The 20,207-nt window shown below is 40.0% G+C and overlaps 1 protein-coding gene across 5 annotated transcripts in view; it reads left to right on the top strand.

The window, feature by feature from the left end:
• TNIK (TRAF2 and NCK interacting kinase) overlaps positions 1-20,207 on the top strand; it is a 400,363-nt gene that overhangs the window by 222,519 nt on the left and 157,637 nt on the right. For all 5 annotated transcript variants that reach the window (XM_054700355.1, XM_054700354.1, XM_054700353.1 and 2 more), the window contains one exon: positions 12,852-12,908. In XM_054700355.1, coding sequence (XP_054556330.1) covers positions 12,852-12,908 — 57 coding nt within the window. The remainder of the gene's footprint in view (positions 1-12,851; positions 12,909-20,207) is intronic.

Genomic DNA, 20,207 nt, shown 5'->3' with positions numbered 1-20,207 from the left:
AAAAGACAAAATTGGCAAGCTGACCATAGACCTGAGGCATCCCTACATCCAGGAGAGAGGGGATCAAGGCAAAGAAGGGAAGAGCTTAAGGGATCAGAAAATGAGTCAAGGGTGTTATGATGGTGGGAGAACTATGGGACTCTATGGGAGGGGAGAAATCAAATACTGTGCAAAAATTGACAGTTGTGTTAGAAAATAAATAAATAAATAAGTGTGCCCACAAAGAGGTCAGGAATTCACTCACACAGCACATATTGAGGCCCCACTTGGTACAGCTACTGTAGAGTAGTGAAGAAGAAAGAGATGTGCCACGAGACACCACCGTTCTAGAGCAGATGTCACACACATGCACACCCACATGTGCACACACACACAGACACACACACGCTAAGTGAATAAAACATGATTTTCCAGAAGATCGTAAAACAGGGAAGGGGCATGGTAAGAAAGAGTTGGGGTGGCTTGAAATTTTAGACAGGTGTCCAGGGAAGGACTGGTGGTGAAGGTGACTTGTGAGTCAGGATGAGAGGGAAGCTAGCCTGAGACAAGGTTAGCGACCCAGAGACTCAGACTCCCTGGAGGAAAGGGAGACAGGAGCTGTGTGGAATTTGATGAGTGAAAGGATTTAAGGACAGAACAAGAACCTCATAGTAACACTAAAAACACCACAATATCATTGTTATTTTTCCAGGCATTGTGCCAGGGCTGTGAGTGTGTGTGTATTAATTTGAGCCTTACAACTTAGTGAACTAATCATTATATACCTATTTTTACAGATACTGAAACTATAGACCTCAAATCACTTTAGCTCCAGTCAAAGTACCTCCCCCCTCCCCCAAGACCTCTCCTCTGAACTTCCACACTCCTCTATCCGGCCTGGGAAACTCCAGCTCAGATGGGTGATTCCTTCCATACTAAGAAAGGTCCCTGTGTGAGAGAGATTGTTAGGAAAGGCAGCAAGAAGCTCTCCTTGCCCTTCTCACAATCCTAGATCGGTTGACATGTTGACATGGAATTGTGGTGGAAGAGAAGAATTTCACTGGAGTCAGGGAAACTTCATCCTCCTTGAGAGGAAGCTACCTGATAGACAGGCCACCGTCAGGTTGCAGCTAAATTTAGCTGCATATCGGCACATTTGTAACTAGTCAGCTGTCTGCCCATTCCGGTCTGCCCAGAGCCAGGGGCATGTCATATTTACTTAAAAGAGTCCTCATTCTTTCTCAGAGTGTCATCATATTTCGCCCATCTCTCCTCCTCTCAAGATTTCAGACAAAAATGTTCTCAGCTTTATCGTCCTGGAGGGAAGTATAGGTTTCTGCCAGGCACATGAGTGCTGACTACCAGCAACTAGCTTCCCAGGGATGATGTGTTTGCTGACAAATTACTGTAGTCCATGTTGAAAGATTATGAATATGTAAGAACCTTCCTGCATTTATAAAATGGTTTTCAGTCTTCAATGTCCTTTTTGTCCTCTCCCCCTCCTACCCAAAGAACGATTTCCAGACCTCCGCTGGGAAAGCACAATTGCTAATGCAGTCTGTGCTGACACAGAAGACTTCTGTTGGGGGAGAGAGATTCTCAGTCTTTGCAGAGATCCGGGGCCTCTGCGATTGCACGTGGAACCACACTCCACCATGATCATCCCGTGCAACATGCATGGGCCCCATAGGGGGCGGGATGCTGTTCTTTGGCCATGTTCAAGAAACTTGAATTCTTTGATCCCCAAGTACTTATAAGCTTGTCACTAATATAGAGCAATGTTGATTATCTTATTCCTTCTAAAAATAATTTGGCTCTACTTTCCTTAATTCTTGGAAACACGTCACTGATATTAAGGATAAGATTCCTATAAGCCTCAGTTGAAGAACTTATGTTGGATAAAGGCAAATACCTCTGTTCTTTTATAATCATCCTTATATTATAAATTTCAGATTTTATCATGATTTATATTTTAATCAAGCAAAGTAAGGTGTTCCTAAATTGAGGTGCTAATAGTCAAAAACTATAACCAAACATTTGAGAAGAGGAAAAGAACACACACATACCCATAAAGTTGTTGAGAAACCTAAAAATTGCTGAGAAATGAAAATACAGTCATTCTCTCTAAAAGTATTTAGCAAAACAATAGCTCTGTGTCCAAATATCATAAAAGAATTGTTTAAATTCAGTAGTACTTAATTCTGTTTATTATTATTATTATTATTATTAAGAAAATTCTGCTTTATTCTGTTTATTATTATTATTATTATTAAGAAAATTCTGCTTCATTGGGGGAGAGTGAAGATCTTGGAACTGGCTTCTTACACATAAAAAAACCAGATGTAAAGTGACCCTTGGGTGTTTACCTGTATTGTATGAAACTGTTGGTGCTAGAATATGAGATCTAAGCCTCTCATCAGAGGATTTCATTGGTAAAATGCTGCTAAACAAAGAAAGAACAATTCCAACCCCATTGTGTCCCCTAGTCCACTGTTGAGATCACTGAGAGCAAGACCTTATTTTCGATCCATAACTTAATGCCTGTGGGAAATCTGACATTTAATAGAATTCAGCTTTCACTGAGCACCTATTAAATGTCAAATTCTTTTAAAGCAGGGTTTTTCAATCTTGACCCCACTGATATTTTGGGCCCCATAATTCTTTGTTGGGGGTGGGGGCTCATGGTAATGTCCTGTGAATTGTGGAAGGTTTAGTAGATTGTCCTTGCCCACTACGTATTAGTGGTACCACCCCTGACAATCAGTGTCTCCAGGTATCCCCAAATGTCTCTTGTCATCCCCCAAATTGCCCGTTAAAGAGTATGAAGTAGAGAGTTTAAGTATATTTTGTTAGGATAAAACATGTATTTATTTAAAATCCTTTTTGTCCCCAAATCTGTGTCTATATCTACATATCATTTATCTCTACATCCACACATACATTCTTACAGAGAAGGTGGGGGAGCGGGGGAGGGCTCATCGTAGACTTTTTTTTTCTCAGGGAATCGTTATGACTCCAGTAAACTGCTCACTAAATTTCATCTGTTGCCTGTGTTCCTGCTCAGATACAGCTAAAGCCTATTGAAATTGATTTTTGTGTCAGCAACAGAGCAGGGATTCAGTGAGAACATGAAAGCCTCCCTTTCATTACTAGTCTTTGCCCCCCCCCCCATATTACTTTAGATTTGGTGGGCCCTAATTATATTCTAGTGCTTCTCCTGCTGACATTTCTTTTGTTTTAATTAAAACTTCTGGAGAGTTGAGGACACTGTGGGAGATGGTTCTTTCATGTGGGGTCCTGGTAAAGAGTCACAGGGGTCCCTCTGTGTATTCCTGCTACCCACCTCAACCCCTCCTCCGTGGTCCTTTCCTTTTCTCTCTTCTCATGCCACCTTGAGGTCCTCCCTTCCTTTCTGGCTCCTGGCTCCTGGCTCTAGACCTGCTCTAGCTGCTATGAACTTTCTGTTATTAAGTGACCCAGACATCACTGAGGTGGACTGGCTTCCTACTGAAGCCATAAATTTAGTGAAATGAAATGCAGCTTTGTCCTTTCTCCTTATTAATTATCTCTGCCCCTTGCCTGTGGTGCCTCATGCTGCAAGGTCAGCCCCGCCTATGCCTGACCACATGGCTGCAGATCTCTGAGGAAGGGGCCACTGTGGGGCTGTAATTGGCAAACTGAGTCAGTGCAGGGCCTGGAGAGAGGGCGTCATATATCTTCCTGATCTGTAGCTGGGAGGTGTGTTGGGGTGAGCAACGGGTCAGCCAGAGGTCCTGAGTGGAAGCTGGAGATGTTTCATAAAATAATCCATGGAGAAGGAGCTATTGATTCAAAAGTTTAAAAATGATGTGCTCTTCTCCAAGAGCAGTTGGACTGTCTGCCTCGGCCTACTTCTCTCCCACATAAAAGGGGTGGCAGAGATGGAAGAACTTGAACAGGACAACATCTGGGCCTTGCTGTTTTCTCATCATATCTTCCTCAGGTAAACTATGAGATTATGAAATGCAGAAAGCTAAGGTTCACTCCAGTCCCCAGAGTTCATGCAGTGGCCCAGTATGTAGGTTAATGCTTGTTAAAGAAAGCAAAAACAAAACCTTCTGGAACAAAACATGCACATTAGAGCATGTGGCTTTTTTCTCCGGATAATGTGATCCATAGTTTTTCCCCATCACTCGTACCCCTACTTCTAGGGGTTTAGTTCACCCAGAAATTAATGAACAATTGTAATTGTAAATTTGCAGCATAAGTTAGATGAGATTCAGGCAGATCTTTGGTTTTGTGCTCATCTTTTGGGTTGAGAGAGGAGGTTACTGGGAAATGTGTTCTTGGCTTAAGACCACAGCCAAAAGACTGGTGCTGCTACTTTTTTGAGCTCACTTCACCCCGCAGCCTGTCTGTCTTGTCACTGCTGTCACTTCAGCTGTGCCTGCCTTTCCCGGGAACAGGCATCAGGCGCCCTGCCACGGAATCTGCATACATTAACGATTGTCTGCTCAAAATTGTGACTATTTCACTTTTTTCCTTTAATCATCCATTTTGATTTATAAACTGAGCCAAGCTGGCAGCCATGAAGAGGGAGGAATCCTAGTTTCTAACAAAGAAAAATGAGACACAATCTTTTCTTCCCCACCTTTGTCTGCTAGCAAGCCTCAGTTCTCACTTGGCCCAGTCCTGAACAATCTTGGAAATAATCCATTTCCTGCCTCTCACCGGCAGGTGCCAAGCAGAGGACTTCACAGCGAGTGGTGCTGAGATGGAGAGCTGTTGCTTGGGAACTGTCCTGTGTCGGTACCTATCTTTGCCACAAGTCTGGCAGCAGTGATGCTGGATCACAGTTCTGAGATACAGAGAGCAGGAATTTTTAAGCTACAGATGAATGGCACGTGCAAGCTGAGGAAATATAGAGCCCTTGTTTAACCTCGGGAAACCTTAGGAGTAGATGCTGTTCCAGAAATACTCTATGAACACACATGAACCTTGATATTAAGAATCCTTGGAATCTTCTTACACAATTTTCTGGTCTCCCTCTTTGCCTCAAGACATGTTATATCAAAGAAAGGTAGCATATCTGAAGATGTCCAGAAAGGTATCTTAATTTTGCTCTCACCTTAACTGTGAGTGGAAAATCAGAGCTTACCTTCCCTGTCATTATTATAGCTCCGAGGGAAAAACTAAAACCAACTTCTAGTTTCTCTGTGATCCCCTGTGTCGAGGAGCATTAAATTGACCTCTCTTAAAGGCTAAAGAAACTTCATCCACTAGTTTCATCTTCCAGCTTCTAACTTATGGGTAAGATGATTGTAATCCTTGCTCAAACCCTGCTGTTCCTGTACACTTTTTGACTAGGTAGAAATATGAGGGGAATGAGAAACTGATGTGGACATATGGATGGTTTTGACCAAGAACTTGGGTCCAACTATCAAGTCTAACTACTTAATTTTGTCCATTATTTAGCAAATATTTAGTGAGCCCATAATGTGTCAAGCACTGTGGAAAGCACAGAGTAAATACATATCTGATGCAGTCCCAAGTCTTGTTAATTTGACCTCCTGAATATCTCTTGACTATATTCACTTCTCATTTTCTCTGTTTTACCCATCCTGGTTCAGGTTGCCTTCATATCTCAGTGGAATCACTAAGTTGCATTGTAGGTGTTATTTTTCCATCATCTTTCCTGGCTTATTCTGTTCTCTGCTTTGGTCCCAGAGTGACCTTTTTAAAATGTAAACTTGACAACTTTACACCTTTGCTTCAAATCCTTCCGTGACTGCTCATTGGTCTTAGGATAAAGATAGAACTTCTCAAAGTGACTTGTGAAGCTCTGTATGGACTTGCTAGCAAGTCCCTTACTCTCTACTCTAGCCATGCTGACTTGCTTTCATTTCCTTAAATGCTTTAATAACTACACTGAGGACTGTTGAACATGTTTTTCCCTTTAACTGGAATATACTTTCCAATACCTGATCTAGTTATTCTGTCTATCCTATAGGTCATATCCTTTCTGAGAACTTTTGTCCCAACTCCTACAAATAATACATTATTTTACTTAAATACTGAGAACACACATACTAACAGATAATGATGAGGATAGATGATTGAGAGATAGAGGAGGGGGGCCAGGGATTTGGTTGTATGAAGTGTTTTGTGGAGTGCTTTCAGAATCAATACTTGGGAGAGGTGAGAAGAGTAGATTTGAGCAGAGGAAAGGGTGGAATGTAGTTAAAAGGTCCCAGGCTACTCTAAAAGGAACTTTAGAGCAGGGATGACCCTTCAAATTTATTCCAGTTTGTCAAAATGGATGTAAACTTTTATATTTCTACATCAGTCAGTGGTGTGATAAATTCTAGAAAGAACTCTGCTAGAAAAGAAAAGTTATGTTAAGAAGCCAGTATAGGTAACATTAAAGTAGCATTTATGTGTTATTCTTTCATCATCTTGTTTTGTCTGTTTTTTTTTTCCTACGTCATTATGTAGTATCTAATGGTTGCAAGTGATCATCCATCCTTTCCTCATTCACTGTGCTTTTTACTACTCTTCCTCTTAGGTAGTGTCATTGCTGGTGTCTATGACAGACTTATTAGGGTGACCTGGTCCTTCATTGCTCAGATGGCTGAGCTCCTGCTCCTCATGCCATTCTGAGGCTGATTGCTACCATTGCCTATTTACCACAGAATTGGGTAGTACATAAAAGGACTCCTATCTTCTACAGCTCAAGGATAGCAAAAGTTGAGAACTATAGCCAGCAATTAATTTTAGGGTAGAAGAAAAGGTTGAATCCTCAACTCATACCTGACTGATAAGACCTGAGACTTTGAAACGTGGAATGGAGATGTTCAATTTGATGCATGTAAAAGCTTGAAATTCCAGATCCTTTGATAAGCCTGCAGAAACGATGGTCTCATTTTGTTTGAAGATAGTGCAAGGACCTCAGCACTGCAAGGCATGCTCTCGAATTTAACCTCACCCCCCTTTATGATTGGCACATTGCCTTCAACTGATGATTATTCATTTTTAGCTTTTCACTGTTTTTAGTACATCAGTGGCTCTAGCAAAAGTCATCTGATTGCATTTTATTTTTTGACATTTTTATTTATTTTTATTTTTATGTAATTTTTAATTTTTATTTATTGATTGCATTTTTTAAACTCTATTTCCTGTAGATTTTTTGAAAGTCTGAAATAACGGACTCACCAGAGTATTCTCTTTTACCTGTATCCTATTCTAGTTCTCCACTAGTGAATGTTCTGACAGTGATACTGCTACAGCATACCAGGGCCTCTCAGTAAACCTCCTGCCACCAGTGATGAGATTTTCACTTACAGACACTCTTAGAGCTTACTACCTCTGACTTTTCTTTACACCAACTGTCTTAGGTAAGATTTCCTGGAAATAGAACCCAATCTGGAAATTCATATGTAGGGATTTTACAGGGAGTAGTCATAGGATCTGTACATGTAAAGAAAGTAAAATTGTGCAGCCTCAACAGAGACCTCAGCCATTCCAAGGAGAGGTCAGGAGTTGAGATGCTCTTTCAGAGTTGTCCCAGTTTAAATGAGAAGGCTAGGCCTTTGTGCTGCGCTCAGCCAGTCATTGGATATCATGTCTCCAGGAGGGAGCGCGACCTTCCTTTAGCAGTGTTGTTTTGGCTGAACGCAATTCCCAGAGAGCTTCTAAGCTAAGAGCTGTCAGATCCTTTGCTTTTGAAGGGAGAATCTGGGTGGTTCACTGCAGCATCAGTAATAAGATAGGTAAATAGATAGTTGGATGGATGGATGGATGGTTGGACGGATGGACAGATGGACAGATAGATGAAACTAGTGTTTGATCCAAGAAACAACAGCTACCATTATTACATGTTCTGCATGGATTTCTCTTTCGGTTTGATTGGATTTATTTTCATGGTTCTTGTGGAAAATAGGAACATTAGATATGATCAGTAGGGTTAGGGTAGGATGTTGTAGAAACACAAAGGTAAGGCAATGAGGAAACAGAAGTCTTCCTCAATACAGGTGAGATATAATCTGAGCTGAACATGCTAGAAAAACGCACACCCCCAGTTTGTTCACATGCTCCACAGAAACAAATGTATTTCAGTGACCTAGAAATGAAAGTACTCTTTCTCCCAGGCTAGCCTCAGGCTAATAGCTCTAACACTATCTTGCTATTCCTTATAACAAAGAAAATAACAGCAATACCGGTCAAGATTTACATGACCATTCCAGACAAAACTTGTTTTTCTCTTGCATTCATTTTAGGGAGGAGATAAAGTAGTAGCGTACTGTATTCCTTGAGTGATTTAAATTTCACTTCAGGGTTGAGTTATTTCATGTGGAACAAGAATCAGCATAGTTTTTTTTTTTTACCTAAAGCATGAAGTAGCAGAAAAAGGGGGAGCAGGGTGGGTTTGTAGGTGCATCAGATAACTGGGCTGGATGGTGCCCACCAGTTCTGAGTGGCCCCAGCCTCTGCTTTCCCTGTGTGAATGTCTTTTCTTCTTTCCTCCTTGGGTGGGTGTTTTTTATGCTTGAGTACATGATTGACATCAGACTTTGGTCCTCCTGGAATATCAGTGTTATTTTTCTTGATTTAGTCTGTTACTTTTGTTATTGTTGATTATTCAGTAGAAAAGCATCTTAGCTCACACTTTTATTAAGAAATGACTCAGCAACTCAGTCTGACAGGACATTTTCTCTAATTATTGTGGAGAAAAATTAACTCTTTTCCTCCCTTTAGAAGTTAGAGTTTTTATCCAGAATTTAATTTTTAGCCCTTGATTGAATAGTTGTTTTAGATTTGAATTTAGATGGTGTCTACATTTCTATTTTTAATTTCTTCATAAGCAGCAAGAAATTAAAATTCAGAGTAATATTAAATTTTCATTTCTAGATTCTCTAGTAATAACATCCTCACTTCTTGCCCTTCCCTCAAATAAAAAAATAAATGAGTAAAGTAATCCTATATAAAACAGATAAGTGTCTCAATGTTTAATTCAAGTCAGGTAAAATATGAGAAGATGGATTTTTTGAGAAATTATTTTTAAGTTGTAGAAATAAGAATTTTTAATTCAGGAGCTGGATGGCAGAAGTAGACAAAGGAGAAAGTGTTCTGGCTTCAGGTCCTCATTATTTGTGGGCTATTAGCCTCACCTCTAAAACAAAGAGATTAGGTTGTACCTAGGGACTCTTCCAATTCTATCTATCAGTGTTTTTACGAGGTTGCCTCTTTAAACACTGTCTCAACAATGACTGTGCCTCAGGTTTCTAGTGATCTTTAGTAAGCTGGCCCCCTGTCCTTCTCTCAAAGCTTGCCTTCATCTGGATCCTAATTTGGTTTGACATTCTCCAGGGACAGAAAGGCTGCTCAAGCGGGTGGCCTCCTCATGGCCTCCCTCATCAGGGTTGACAGCTCAGCAGCCTTCCTGTTCCAAAGCTCCAGCTGCCTTTGCCTGGGACTGAACTGAGCGTGCTAATTGTCCCACCTCCAGGATCTCACATAAGCCCAGACTGCCATACCCAAGGTGGATTAGTCACTCACCTGTCAGACCCATGGAGAACTGCTATTTCAACTTGGAAATGAAATTTTAAATGGAGGACAAGTAGACTGTTTTTTTCCAGTTTTACCTTCAGTGATATGCTAGCACGTACTTAAAATACAAAACAAAAAACCATACATCAACACCGTAACTTCAAAATGATAGCAAGTGTTTGTTTATCTATGTATTAATTTTAAATTTAGAACTGCCCAGTGCTTTGTGTTCAAAATGTAAAGTGGCTTCCTTGCAGCCAACTGCTTCTTGGCCTGGGGCCAGGACCACAGGCTCTATCTGCTCAGCTCCTGCTGATGGAAAGAGCTACGGATGAGGTGTCCTTGTAACAAATTATTCACTCATAAAAATCATTCACTGTTTCTTAAGATTTGAAAATCTAGTGCTGTGTTTCTCAAACTTCTTTTTGGTGGAGGTGCCTCGAGGGCTTCCACAGGGCAAGAGGAGCAGTTGGGAGGCACAATTAAAAGAGTTCGCTCATCAAGCATTTGCTTGAACTAGGAGAGCATTTAAGGGTTTGGGGGGGGAGAATGTTTCTGCTGAAAAACAGAGGAGAAGGAAGGAAGAGAAGAAAGGTAAAACAGAGGGGTAGGGGAATCACTGGTACTTTGGGCTCCAGTGTAGTAATAGAAACGCAAACATGTTCATTGGCAGCACAGAGAGAAAGAGTGATGAGAGGGAGGCTTTGAAGGTTATTCTTGAGTTTAATCTGGAAAGAGTAAGTTTACTGAAGAGTCGGGAGGTGAAGGACTTCCCAGGCCAAGAAGGCACTATCTAGAGGCAGGAAATATCTCAGTGTATTTAAGAATGTGCAGTTTAATTTCAGGGACCACAGAGTAAGAGCAGACAGGAGTCCAGCAAGGTGGTATGGCAGGAAGGCTGTCCGATATTAGTGGGGCTCGCAAGCCCTATAGCCGTACACTGGGGTTGCCTTTATCCTGCTGTCTGGCACCATCCAAAGAATGTCAAGGTGAGGGCCTCCCCGGTGGCGCAGCGGTTGAGCGCTGGGTTGCGAAGCTGCCCGCGGCCTCTGCGGCGCCGGTTCGATCCCCGGCTGCTCCCCGGCCACCGGAGGAGGATCCCACATGGTGCGCAGACCTCTCCTGCCACCCGCTGCTCCCCTCAGCAGTGTACTTCAGCCCTTCTGCCTGCTCTGCTCCCCACTCTGGCTCTGGTGAATTCTCTCACCCTCCCGCGCTTCTGACTGTACCCAGTGCATGTATAAACAAAACAAACAAATATAATAAATAAATAAAAATAAAAACATGCCTCTATAAAAAAAAAAAAAAAAAGAATGTCAAGGTGAATTTGCTGTATGATCTCCATCAGACCCTCTGCATCTGTCTACAGTTTCCTCTACCCTCCTTCGGTGCTTTAGTAGAGAAAGTCATTGTTTAAGGTATGATTTCTGGCTGCTAGTTTAAAGAGTTTATATTTCCAAAGAAAGTTGTTCATCCCTTTGCTAAGATCGTCATTACAACATCACAGACTCCTTCCGGGACCTAGACGGTCCTGTAGGTCATTCAGTGCTTTTCAGCAGAGGGCACTGTTGGTACTTCTCCCTTGGGTGACATTGTCCTGTGCTAGGTAAAAAGTTAATTTTCCTGCTATCTGGGCACTAAATAACAGAAGTAATACTTTCCTCAGTCAGTCATTGTGCAAGCTAAATTTTCAAAAGCTCCTTTGGATAGAAAAAGGTGGTGGTAACAATCACACCTACTCCTCTCACCTCCAATCACTGAGCCCAGTCTCTTTTTGTTTTGCACTAGGAACGAGACGGGTTATATAACGTGTCTCAGAGGAACCTGTTGGTCCTGGGTAGAGCCTAGACAAGAACCAGGCTGCTGGATTTCCAGCCCAGAGCTCTTTCTGCCATCACACTGTAGCCCTCTCCCTAGACTTATTGAAAGTTGAAATAATTATAAGGAGCTGCGTCTTTGATAATATTAGATGACCGATTTAATGTCTTCATCTTTGTGTTCTTTTTCTGAGGAAGGAAGAAAAAGAGGGTATCGAGGTAAGGAGAGCACAATCAGAGTCAGTACATACATGTGAAAAAACTGAGGTCTGTGAGAAGGAAGGGAGTAGGTAGCATCATACCTATCACTTCTTCCCAACTTCACCTGAAGCGCAGTTCCATTACCTGCTGTTGTTCATCCCAAAAATCCCACATCACCTATAGGATAGGCATCCACTATTCTTGGCACTGAAATACAGTGATGACCAGGTCTTTGCCCTCGTGAAACATATAGCCTAGAAAGGAAGACATTTAAAATTAATCCCAAGACAAGACTAAAAATTGTAGCAGCATCTACTGACAACTCATCCGCTCCAGGCACCATTAAGCTCTTGACACACATTGTCTCATTTAATCCTCACCACAATGCTATGAGTTGGGTACTCTTGTTGTTTACATTTTTCAGAGGTAAAAGACAAAAGAAAGTTCAGGAATTTGTCTGAAGTCATGCAGTTGGGATTTGAATCCAACCTACCTAGGAAACTATATTATCTTACCTGATGGCAGCAGTAGGTGAAATGCATTTTAAAAGTCATTTATAAAATGTATTTAGAAGTAATGTCTATTGAACATTTTTGTTACCGAGAGTTAGATGTAGACTTTGAGTTTTCTTAAGGAGCAAATGAAGAGAACCCTGCTCTTCTGAGATTGTTCTCACCATATGCTCTTCTTCGATTCTGCTGTGTGTTGGATGCTTCGTTGTGTTCGAAATCCAAAGTGCCCGCCATGGGGAAGAAGTTGCTTATGCTCAGCGCTTTTTTCTTGATCGCAAATTTGGATTGATAGCTATCTGTTTTATTTCTGCCCCCCTTTTAAGGTAGAGATAAATTAACAATCTCAAGTGAGTATCAATAGAATCATATCCAGTTGAGACTAATAAAGATATTCTAATAATCAAGGAAACTAAAGTTTTTTTAAATATCAAGTTTGGACAGAAGAGAGATTTATGTCTCCTCCATTTAGAACGCGCTCTCCTTCATATAAATCCATCTCTCACACAAATCCTTATCTAACACCTTGGCAACGAGGTAGAATCAAATTGTTCAACATTGGCTTTTAAAATTTAACTAGATAAGCATTGTGAAAGGAAACCAAAAGACAAAATGATGTGCATGTTTTACAAATTGAACACTAAACTGAAATTGGTCTTCAAAGTGTTTGAGATGTGTGTGCTTGTGCCTTGTATGTGTGGCTGTGTCTCTTCCACTGACATACTATGACACTGATTTGGGCAAAACAATTCTTTACAGTTGAAACTAAATGCTATTATGACTGATCAAACTAAAGTCTTTTTCATTTTTTTCTTCACAGGGTCGTCATGTCAAAACGGGTCAGCTTGCAGCCATTAAAGTTATGGATGTCACAGGGGTAATGTATCTTTTTCCTGCCTGATCTTAGTAGCTGTACTTTTTTAAAAAAAATTAAATAAATGATTTTTTTTTTTTTTTTTGCATAGAAGCGCTGGGGTGTGGGCCAGAGATGTGGAGAGTGAGAGGATTCACCAGAGCCAGAGTGGGGAGCAGGACAGGTGGATCTACTGAAATACACTGCTGGGGGGAACAGCAGGAAGGATAGGCGAGGTCTGCTGCGCTATGTCGGTTAGCAGTGATAGCGTGATAGCACTGAGACTTAACCCCTATACCCCCAGGGAGGCCCATAGTTATACATTTTTAATAAATAAGTTAGTGTTAGGAAAAAATACCATTTTCTGGGAACAGAATCTTCTTAAACATCTGACGTTTTTCCCTACTTGTGTTTAATATAAGTAAGAGTGTTCAACAGCTTACTAAAAAGACCATGGAACCATTGTAATTAAATTAAATACCTACACACTGCCTAATGTAGTTAGAATGAATAATGTATGCCAATAATTTACATAAACACAACCAAGATTATTTGCATATGAAGAGGATTTGAAAGTATTAAAAGAATAATGCTGAGATTACAAAGAAGAGACGGGTCTTAAGAGTTTTCCCAAAGGTCCACCTCATACTGGAAGAGACAAGAGCTTGTTTGGCTTTAAAATCTTGGTAGGACACTTAATATGAATTTTTTCCTTCCTAGAAATATTATGACCAAATAATCACAATGGCTACAAATTTTAATTATAGAGCAACACTGAAATAAAATTTCTGCCAAGATGATCAAAAACCACCTAAGCAATAGATTTTATTTTAAATACTATCTAAGCTTTCAGACCTTTCAGTAGTTCTGTTTCAAATATTTTCATGCCATCTCAAGAGCATAGAACAAAAATCAGACTTGAAAGGACTCACTGGACATCAAAAACATGTTAATTATTTTCTATTGTTCTGGGGATTTTTCTAAGATGTCTGTCTGCTACACATAAAAGCTAAAGACCAAAGTCTTCCATTTGGTCCAGAAGTGAATATTCAATGTAACTAGACAAAATGAATGCATCACACAGAGCTGTCAAATAGTGAAATAACAAAGACACACAGTGTGTCTGTTTGTCAGATTTCAAGCCATACCCTTCTGGCTCAGTTTGTTACCTTTGATAGGTATGTATTATGTGGTATGCTAATCTGCCATAATACTAATTTCACCAGTTTTCATTTTTACCATACAATCTACTGACTTCCCTCATTATTATTAACCTGAATTCTTTTTTCAGTTATATGCAGTTTTAACAATGAAAAATTCTGTTGCCACATGTTTTTTTAGCACTTAAAGTAGTCCTTTTTATTTGTCCTAAATATATTATTCAACTTTCAGAGGTTGCAAACCAGTTCAAATATTTAATCCAGTTAGTTTATTAATCCAGCAGGCCTTTACTGAATAAGAAATTGCATATAGATTATATTTATTCGGTTTAGGTTTTATCACCTTAAATAGAAAATTCAAAATATCAGCGACAAAAGCCTGATGCAAGCATTAGCTCTCTCATGTTAAAGGGGTCTAGCATTGACAGCGCAGGGCTGTCAGGCCAGAATGTGGTGGCGTAGAAGGGTGTTTTTATCTTGCTGCCCTGTCATTCTAATCATGGCTTCCACACGTAAGGTCACTTACATGGGTCAAGGTGGTTGTCAGATTTCCATTGATCACATTCTTTTGCAGGGGAAAAAAGGAAGGTGGGTGGAAGTAGAAGATTGTAGGAGAACCCTTGCCTCTAAATCCTTTCTACTTAAATACATTCCAGCTCACTTCTGCTTTCCTTGGTTATGCCTAGCTAACTGCAAGGGGAACGGGGAAGTGGAGTCTTTTATTTTACCAGTGTGTCCAGTTAATCTGGTTATTTTAGTTGGGAATAAAGGAGAATGGATACTTGTAGGTCAATAGCAGGGTCTCACACAAAATCAAGATCAGATAACTCTCATTGTCTACAAAGAAAGCCATCATAAATGCATAGACCTTTTACAGAGCTCCCACCACAGAAAAAAAACAGAATTTATTTTGTAATTCTGCTGTCGTCATACTACTGTATTTTCCTTGGATGAATAGCTTCTCCACATAAGGCAATGCACTTGGCAGTTAAACAATTAGTGGCTGTGGATGGAGTCCAAGATATTCTTGCTGTAAAGTTCATTGTGTGGTTCTACAGAACTACAGTTGAGTTCCACTGACATTATTAATCTCAGTGTACAAAGTGTACACAATGTTATATGCTGATACCTGAATTATGACTTGTGAGCATTGAATATTACTTCTCTACTTTCTGGTTCTATTTGTGAGACTTTAAATTTCTCAGAGAACCACTTATGGTTGCTAGAGCATTTTGCTTGGAATCAGAAATTGATGCACCTATTTATCCCAGAGTATATATACTCAGTGTAAGGAGTGTCAACTAGCTTTTCTAAACTGAATTTCAGGAGGCAGGTAAGCCCTACAGAAAAATGATTTGAGAAATTATTTTTACCATTCTCCCAAGGATGTAAGAGTTAAAGCCATTTTCAGTGTGTTGGAGTCAATCCATTGCATGTGACAGAAGTTCTTTGGTTTTTAGGTTTAATTCTCTTGGGAAGACTTGTTGAAATGATCGGATAGTACCCTTGATGTAGGCACATCTTTGGCCTCTCTGTAACCACTGACCCCTTCACAAAGGCAACCATGAATACTCACAGGAGATGTGTATTATTTTCCGTGTTTTCTTATTTCCCATGGTATCTGATACAGAATCAAGTGGCTTCTGTCACCCTCTTACGCTTCACAGATCAACATGAGATTTCTTTCGTGAAACTCACATGGTAGCATCAGAAAACAGTCTATTTCATTTTGCCTTGTTGTCTGTGTATTTTGGAATGCTGCAATGCTTCTTACCAATTATTATAATTGTGCTCATTATAGCTGCTCTGTTAAAAACTGAGATGAATTCTCAAAGAACATCTTTGTTAATTGTTTGCTATGATCTACTACAGTTACTATAGTTTATTGTAATGAAATTGATAAAGCCATAAGCTTGAAATTAATTTTTAAATTATTGTTTTTATTCTATACTGTGCCCTTTTTATTGTAGAAGATAGCCACAGGGAGAGCTGGATATAATTTTTATCCTTCTGGTTTTAGAGCTGAGATACTTCCAAATTAGCTTCAGAATAACTGCTTCAACTCAGACCCAGTTTTTGTTAGTTGCTGAAATAATTGTGGGAATTTCTATATTTCATTGCTCTGTGGGGATTTCTTTCCAGCTGGATTTGCCTACAGCTCTAAGCAAAATTGGACTTTCTAGGATTGTGTTTCTCAACGTGAACAGCTACCATCAGTGGTCCATCAGCAACTCCTGTGTGTGTGGGATAAGTTCTGGGCCTGCTACAGAATTTCTTGGGGAAGTCTCAGAGCCTTTTCTACTTCTCAAGGAGCTTCACACACACCCAAGTCAGAGGAACAACCTTCCAAAGTCTTCTGTTTATACAGTTTTCTGGTGATCAAATGTGAAGTGACTGGATATCCATCTTCATGTGGATAAAAATTTCTGATCTCAGCTACTCCCTTTACTGTGATACCTGCAAGTCCATGTAGGACTTCAGGAGACAATAATTTAATTTTATTGGCTTCCATCTTTACAGTGACTGATTGTCATATAATTCACATAACTCTGGGTTTTAGTACCAGAACATCACTCAAATGGAATGAAGCCAGAAATGCCCTTCACTGGCTTGTGGATTTTAAAAAGCAACAATAACAAATTCAGCAGGATACAGCAGTCACAATATAGTTAGGAATTTTGTCTCTCTGAATCTCTGGGGTCTTGATTTCTTCCCACTGACAGCTCCAGGCTTGTGTTCTAATCACTATTTCATGGATAGCCTTAGCAAAAATGCCAGTCTCACTATCACCTTAGTTCATGTCACCATCCCAAAACAAGTCCCTGTTTTTCTTTAGCCAATTCTGGATTGGGTGCCTTCCTGAAATATTCCCCTGGGATAATAGCCGGAAAGGATGATTTCTCAGAGAAATACCTGTGAGCTATTAGGGAAAAAATGGAGGAGAAGAAAGATGGTGGTTAGGCACGCCAGAAGAATTCTATTACTGAAATGTAATGTCATATTATAGTGACTGTGTTTAGAGTTGATTTGTTCCCTAAGTGAAGCATGCCTCTGGTTACATTTTTTTATATTTCAGCCAAAAATAATAATTATGGTAATTAACATTGATGAAATCATCATTTTGTTCCAAAACTTTTAAATATTATATATATATTCATTTATTTAATTCCCTCAAGAAACTACAAAACAGATTCCATTATTTCTCCCTTTATTAACATGAGAAAAACAGGAATATTAAGTATTGAACTCAATGTAATATGAGAATTAAATGATTCTCTGAACATTTCAGCCTGTTCATTATAGCTCTGTCTTTTAAGTCCATTCCCTTAACTACATTGCTGTAGATATTCAATCAATATAGAATAGCATTTAGTGTTTAATCTAGTGTGACCCTTTCATTAACTTATTCAATAAACATTAATTAAACACCTACTTTATGACAGACACTGAAAATTCCAGGATTAAAAGGTAGTTGCCTAAAGGGGAGATCATAGTAATATAACCTTGCCCTTCATACTTGTAATAATCAATTTTATAATAAAGTTATGACATTCACCAATAAAGTTACTTATAAAGTTTGATGTGATGGTGAGGGGTAGTGAATAAGCCTAGAAATATAATTGGATAAGAACATTCCTGGCCTACAAAATAGCCTGGACCAACACATGGAGGCTGAGAAAGTAAGAGCATGTTCTGGAAACTGTTACATTACCTTAGTTTTCAGATTAAAAGTGCTGAGGGGAGAATGATACAAGATGCATCTGGGGAAGTTGGGACCAGGTCATGAGGGAACCGAATGCTGTGGCAAGGCCTTTACAAGATCTTGAAACTTTTTATTTTCTCAATAGAACACTTTGATCAAATATTCTTAGGCAAAATCCAATATATAAAAAAAAAAGATTTGAGGTTTTTTTGTTTGTTCACAAGAGGTGGGAGGATGTAAGTCTTAACCTCCTTCCCTCAAACCACTGCTACAGCCAATGTGGGAAGCTGAAGTCGAAGAGTGAAGTGATATGATGGGATTTCCTACTGGAAGAATCCATGTTAAGCCCTACTTGACTGAATTCCTATTTCTGTCTTGTTTATTGAATTCCTGTAGTTGAAACTTCTGACTAATTTCCACCTCTTTTTTTGAAAAGCAAGGAAATGACATTCTCTCAGTAGTTTTTGGTAGAGTGCTTTGCTCATAGTAAGTGGGTTCAGTGAATGTTTGTTGTTGGAGAAAAAGAAAAGGAATCTTTACATCTTGCATTGTTGGGAAGAATCAAGGACACCCTGAGTCAAGTATATTTGGCTCCTCTCTCCCAAAGGAAGAAATTCAGTGGCATGATTAGTAGCACAATACCTACTAATATTATTAATACTAGTAATAACCGTGACTATGTCACAGTAAAAATAACTAACATTGATCACATGCTTATTGTGTGCCCAGCACTATTCTTACTATTCAGTACAACATATTTGTTCATTTAATTTCAAAGCAGCTCTCCTTAGGGGAGCACCATTTTACAAATGAGGAAATGAAAAACATTAAGAGCCTATGAAACTTGTCCAAACCCCATCAACAGAATTGAAATTCAAGTGTAAAGGGATGTGCCCACCCTCTCTGCGGTGCTGAGATGGGGTGGCATCAGCAGAGCATGTACTTGAGATCCAGATAGAGCTGGGTTCACACTATGCTCCTCTCCTTTGACCTTCGCCAAATTTCTTGACCTTTCTCAATTTCCCTTTTTTTTAAATTTGTTAGATGGAAATACAAACATTGCAAACTTGTTTTGAGGCTAAAATAATCTATATCTAGTGCCTGGCACATAACGTGTCCTCAATAAATGATTATAATGACAGTCCTGATAAGATACACTGATGGCCTGAATGGGGCAGCCAACAGGAATGAAAGAGGATTTTATAGTTGAACTTGTTTATTTGTATATGGGAATGGTAACCTCTGCTATGAACTAACCTACACTTGAATTAGTTACTTGTTAATACTTTTAATTGTTTTACTCAACCCTGTTTTTAGCATCTTGGTTACAGAATTATGAGTCTTACTCTGAAAAGTATATAGGTTTTAAAATGAAATGACTCAGTGTAAAGCAGGATCCAAGAGAGAAAGTGGAGCTAGTGTCCAAAAACTTAAGGCTGGAATCAGTAAGAATTCACTCACTGAGCAATGGAGGTGCTGTGTTCTGGGTGAAAACATTTAACAAGGTATACAGGGCACTGTCTTCTGGAATCCACATTCCAGCATGTGTGAAAGACATTTACAGAACGGTTGTACAATTACTTAAGTTGAAGTAACTGAAGCCTAGTCCTGATTAGCCTTAATGGAGTATACAGAAAGTACTGAGAGAATTTAAGAGGATGCTGATCTATCCGGGCAGCCAGAATGGTCCCTGTTAAAGTGACAGCCACCTGAGACCCAGAGGCTGGGCAGGTCATAATTACCGGAGTGGGGGTAGGAGAGGGGCCTTTTCCAGCTGTGGGAGCCTGATCCTCAGGTGGGTTCAGTGAAGCCTGGAATCCCCACCTTGTCTCTTCCACAGAAGTCCTTCTGGACAGCTCTTTGGAACATCTCCTTTGGGTATGATCAGGTAGATGTCTTTTAATAGAGCAGTCTGAGCAAGCATATGATGAGAATTTTCAACAGAGAAAAGATTAACAAATGTTTTTCTGTCTCCATAAGACTCTCCACCTTTGGGGGTATTTCCAGGGCTTCAGTTCCATATGTCCTGCAACACATAGAACATAGAAAGCTTCGAGGGTTCTAAAAATGAACAAGCCCTGTTGCCCACGCCATGCACACTTCAGCATCTCCATGACCTTTCTTGGAGATCACACTCTTGGGTGGCTTTTGTGAGCCTAGTCTCTCTGCATGTGCCTGTCTGCTGGGTGTCCAGCCTAGGTATGTGGGCTTGTTGAGTGTGTATGCACACGGTAGAGAGAGGGATTAAGAGAAGAGGTAGAACTAAGAACTTCTGTCTATACACTAAAACTGATAAAGATTAGCATTTAGGGGTCTCCCTGGTGGCACAAGGGGTTAAGACCCAACCTGTGAAGCTCACTGCAGCCTCTGCAACACGAGTTCGATCCCCAGCCAAGGAGCTACCCACATGGAGCAGCAAACCTCTCCTGACTCGCCCGCTGCTCCCCTCAGCAGTATATT

The sequence above is a fragment of the Talpa occidentalis genome, unplaced genomic scaffold (assembly GCF_014898055.3).
Source record: "Talpa occidentalis isolate TD23 unplaced genomic scaffold, MPIMG_talOcc4v2.1 talOcc4.4, whole genome shotgun sequence".
NCBI lineage: Eukaryota > Metazoa > Chordata > Mammalia > Eulipotyphla > Talpidae > Talpa > Talpa occidentalis.
This window is presented reverse-complemented; position numbering and strand designations above follow the sequence as displayed.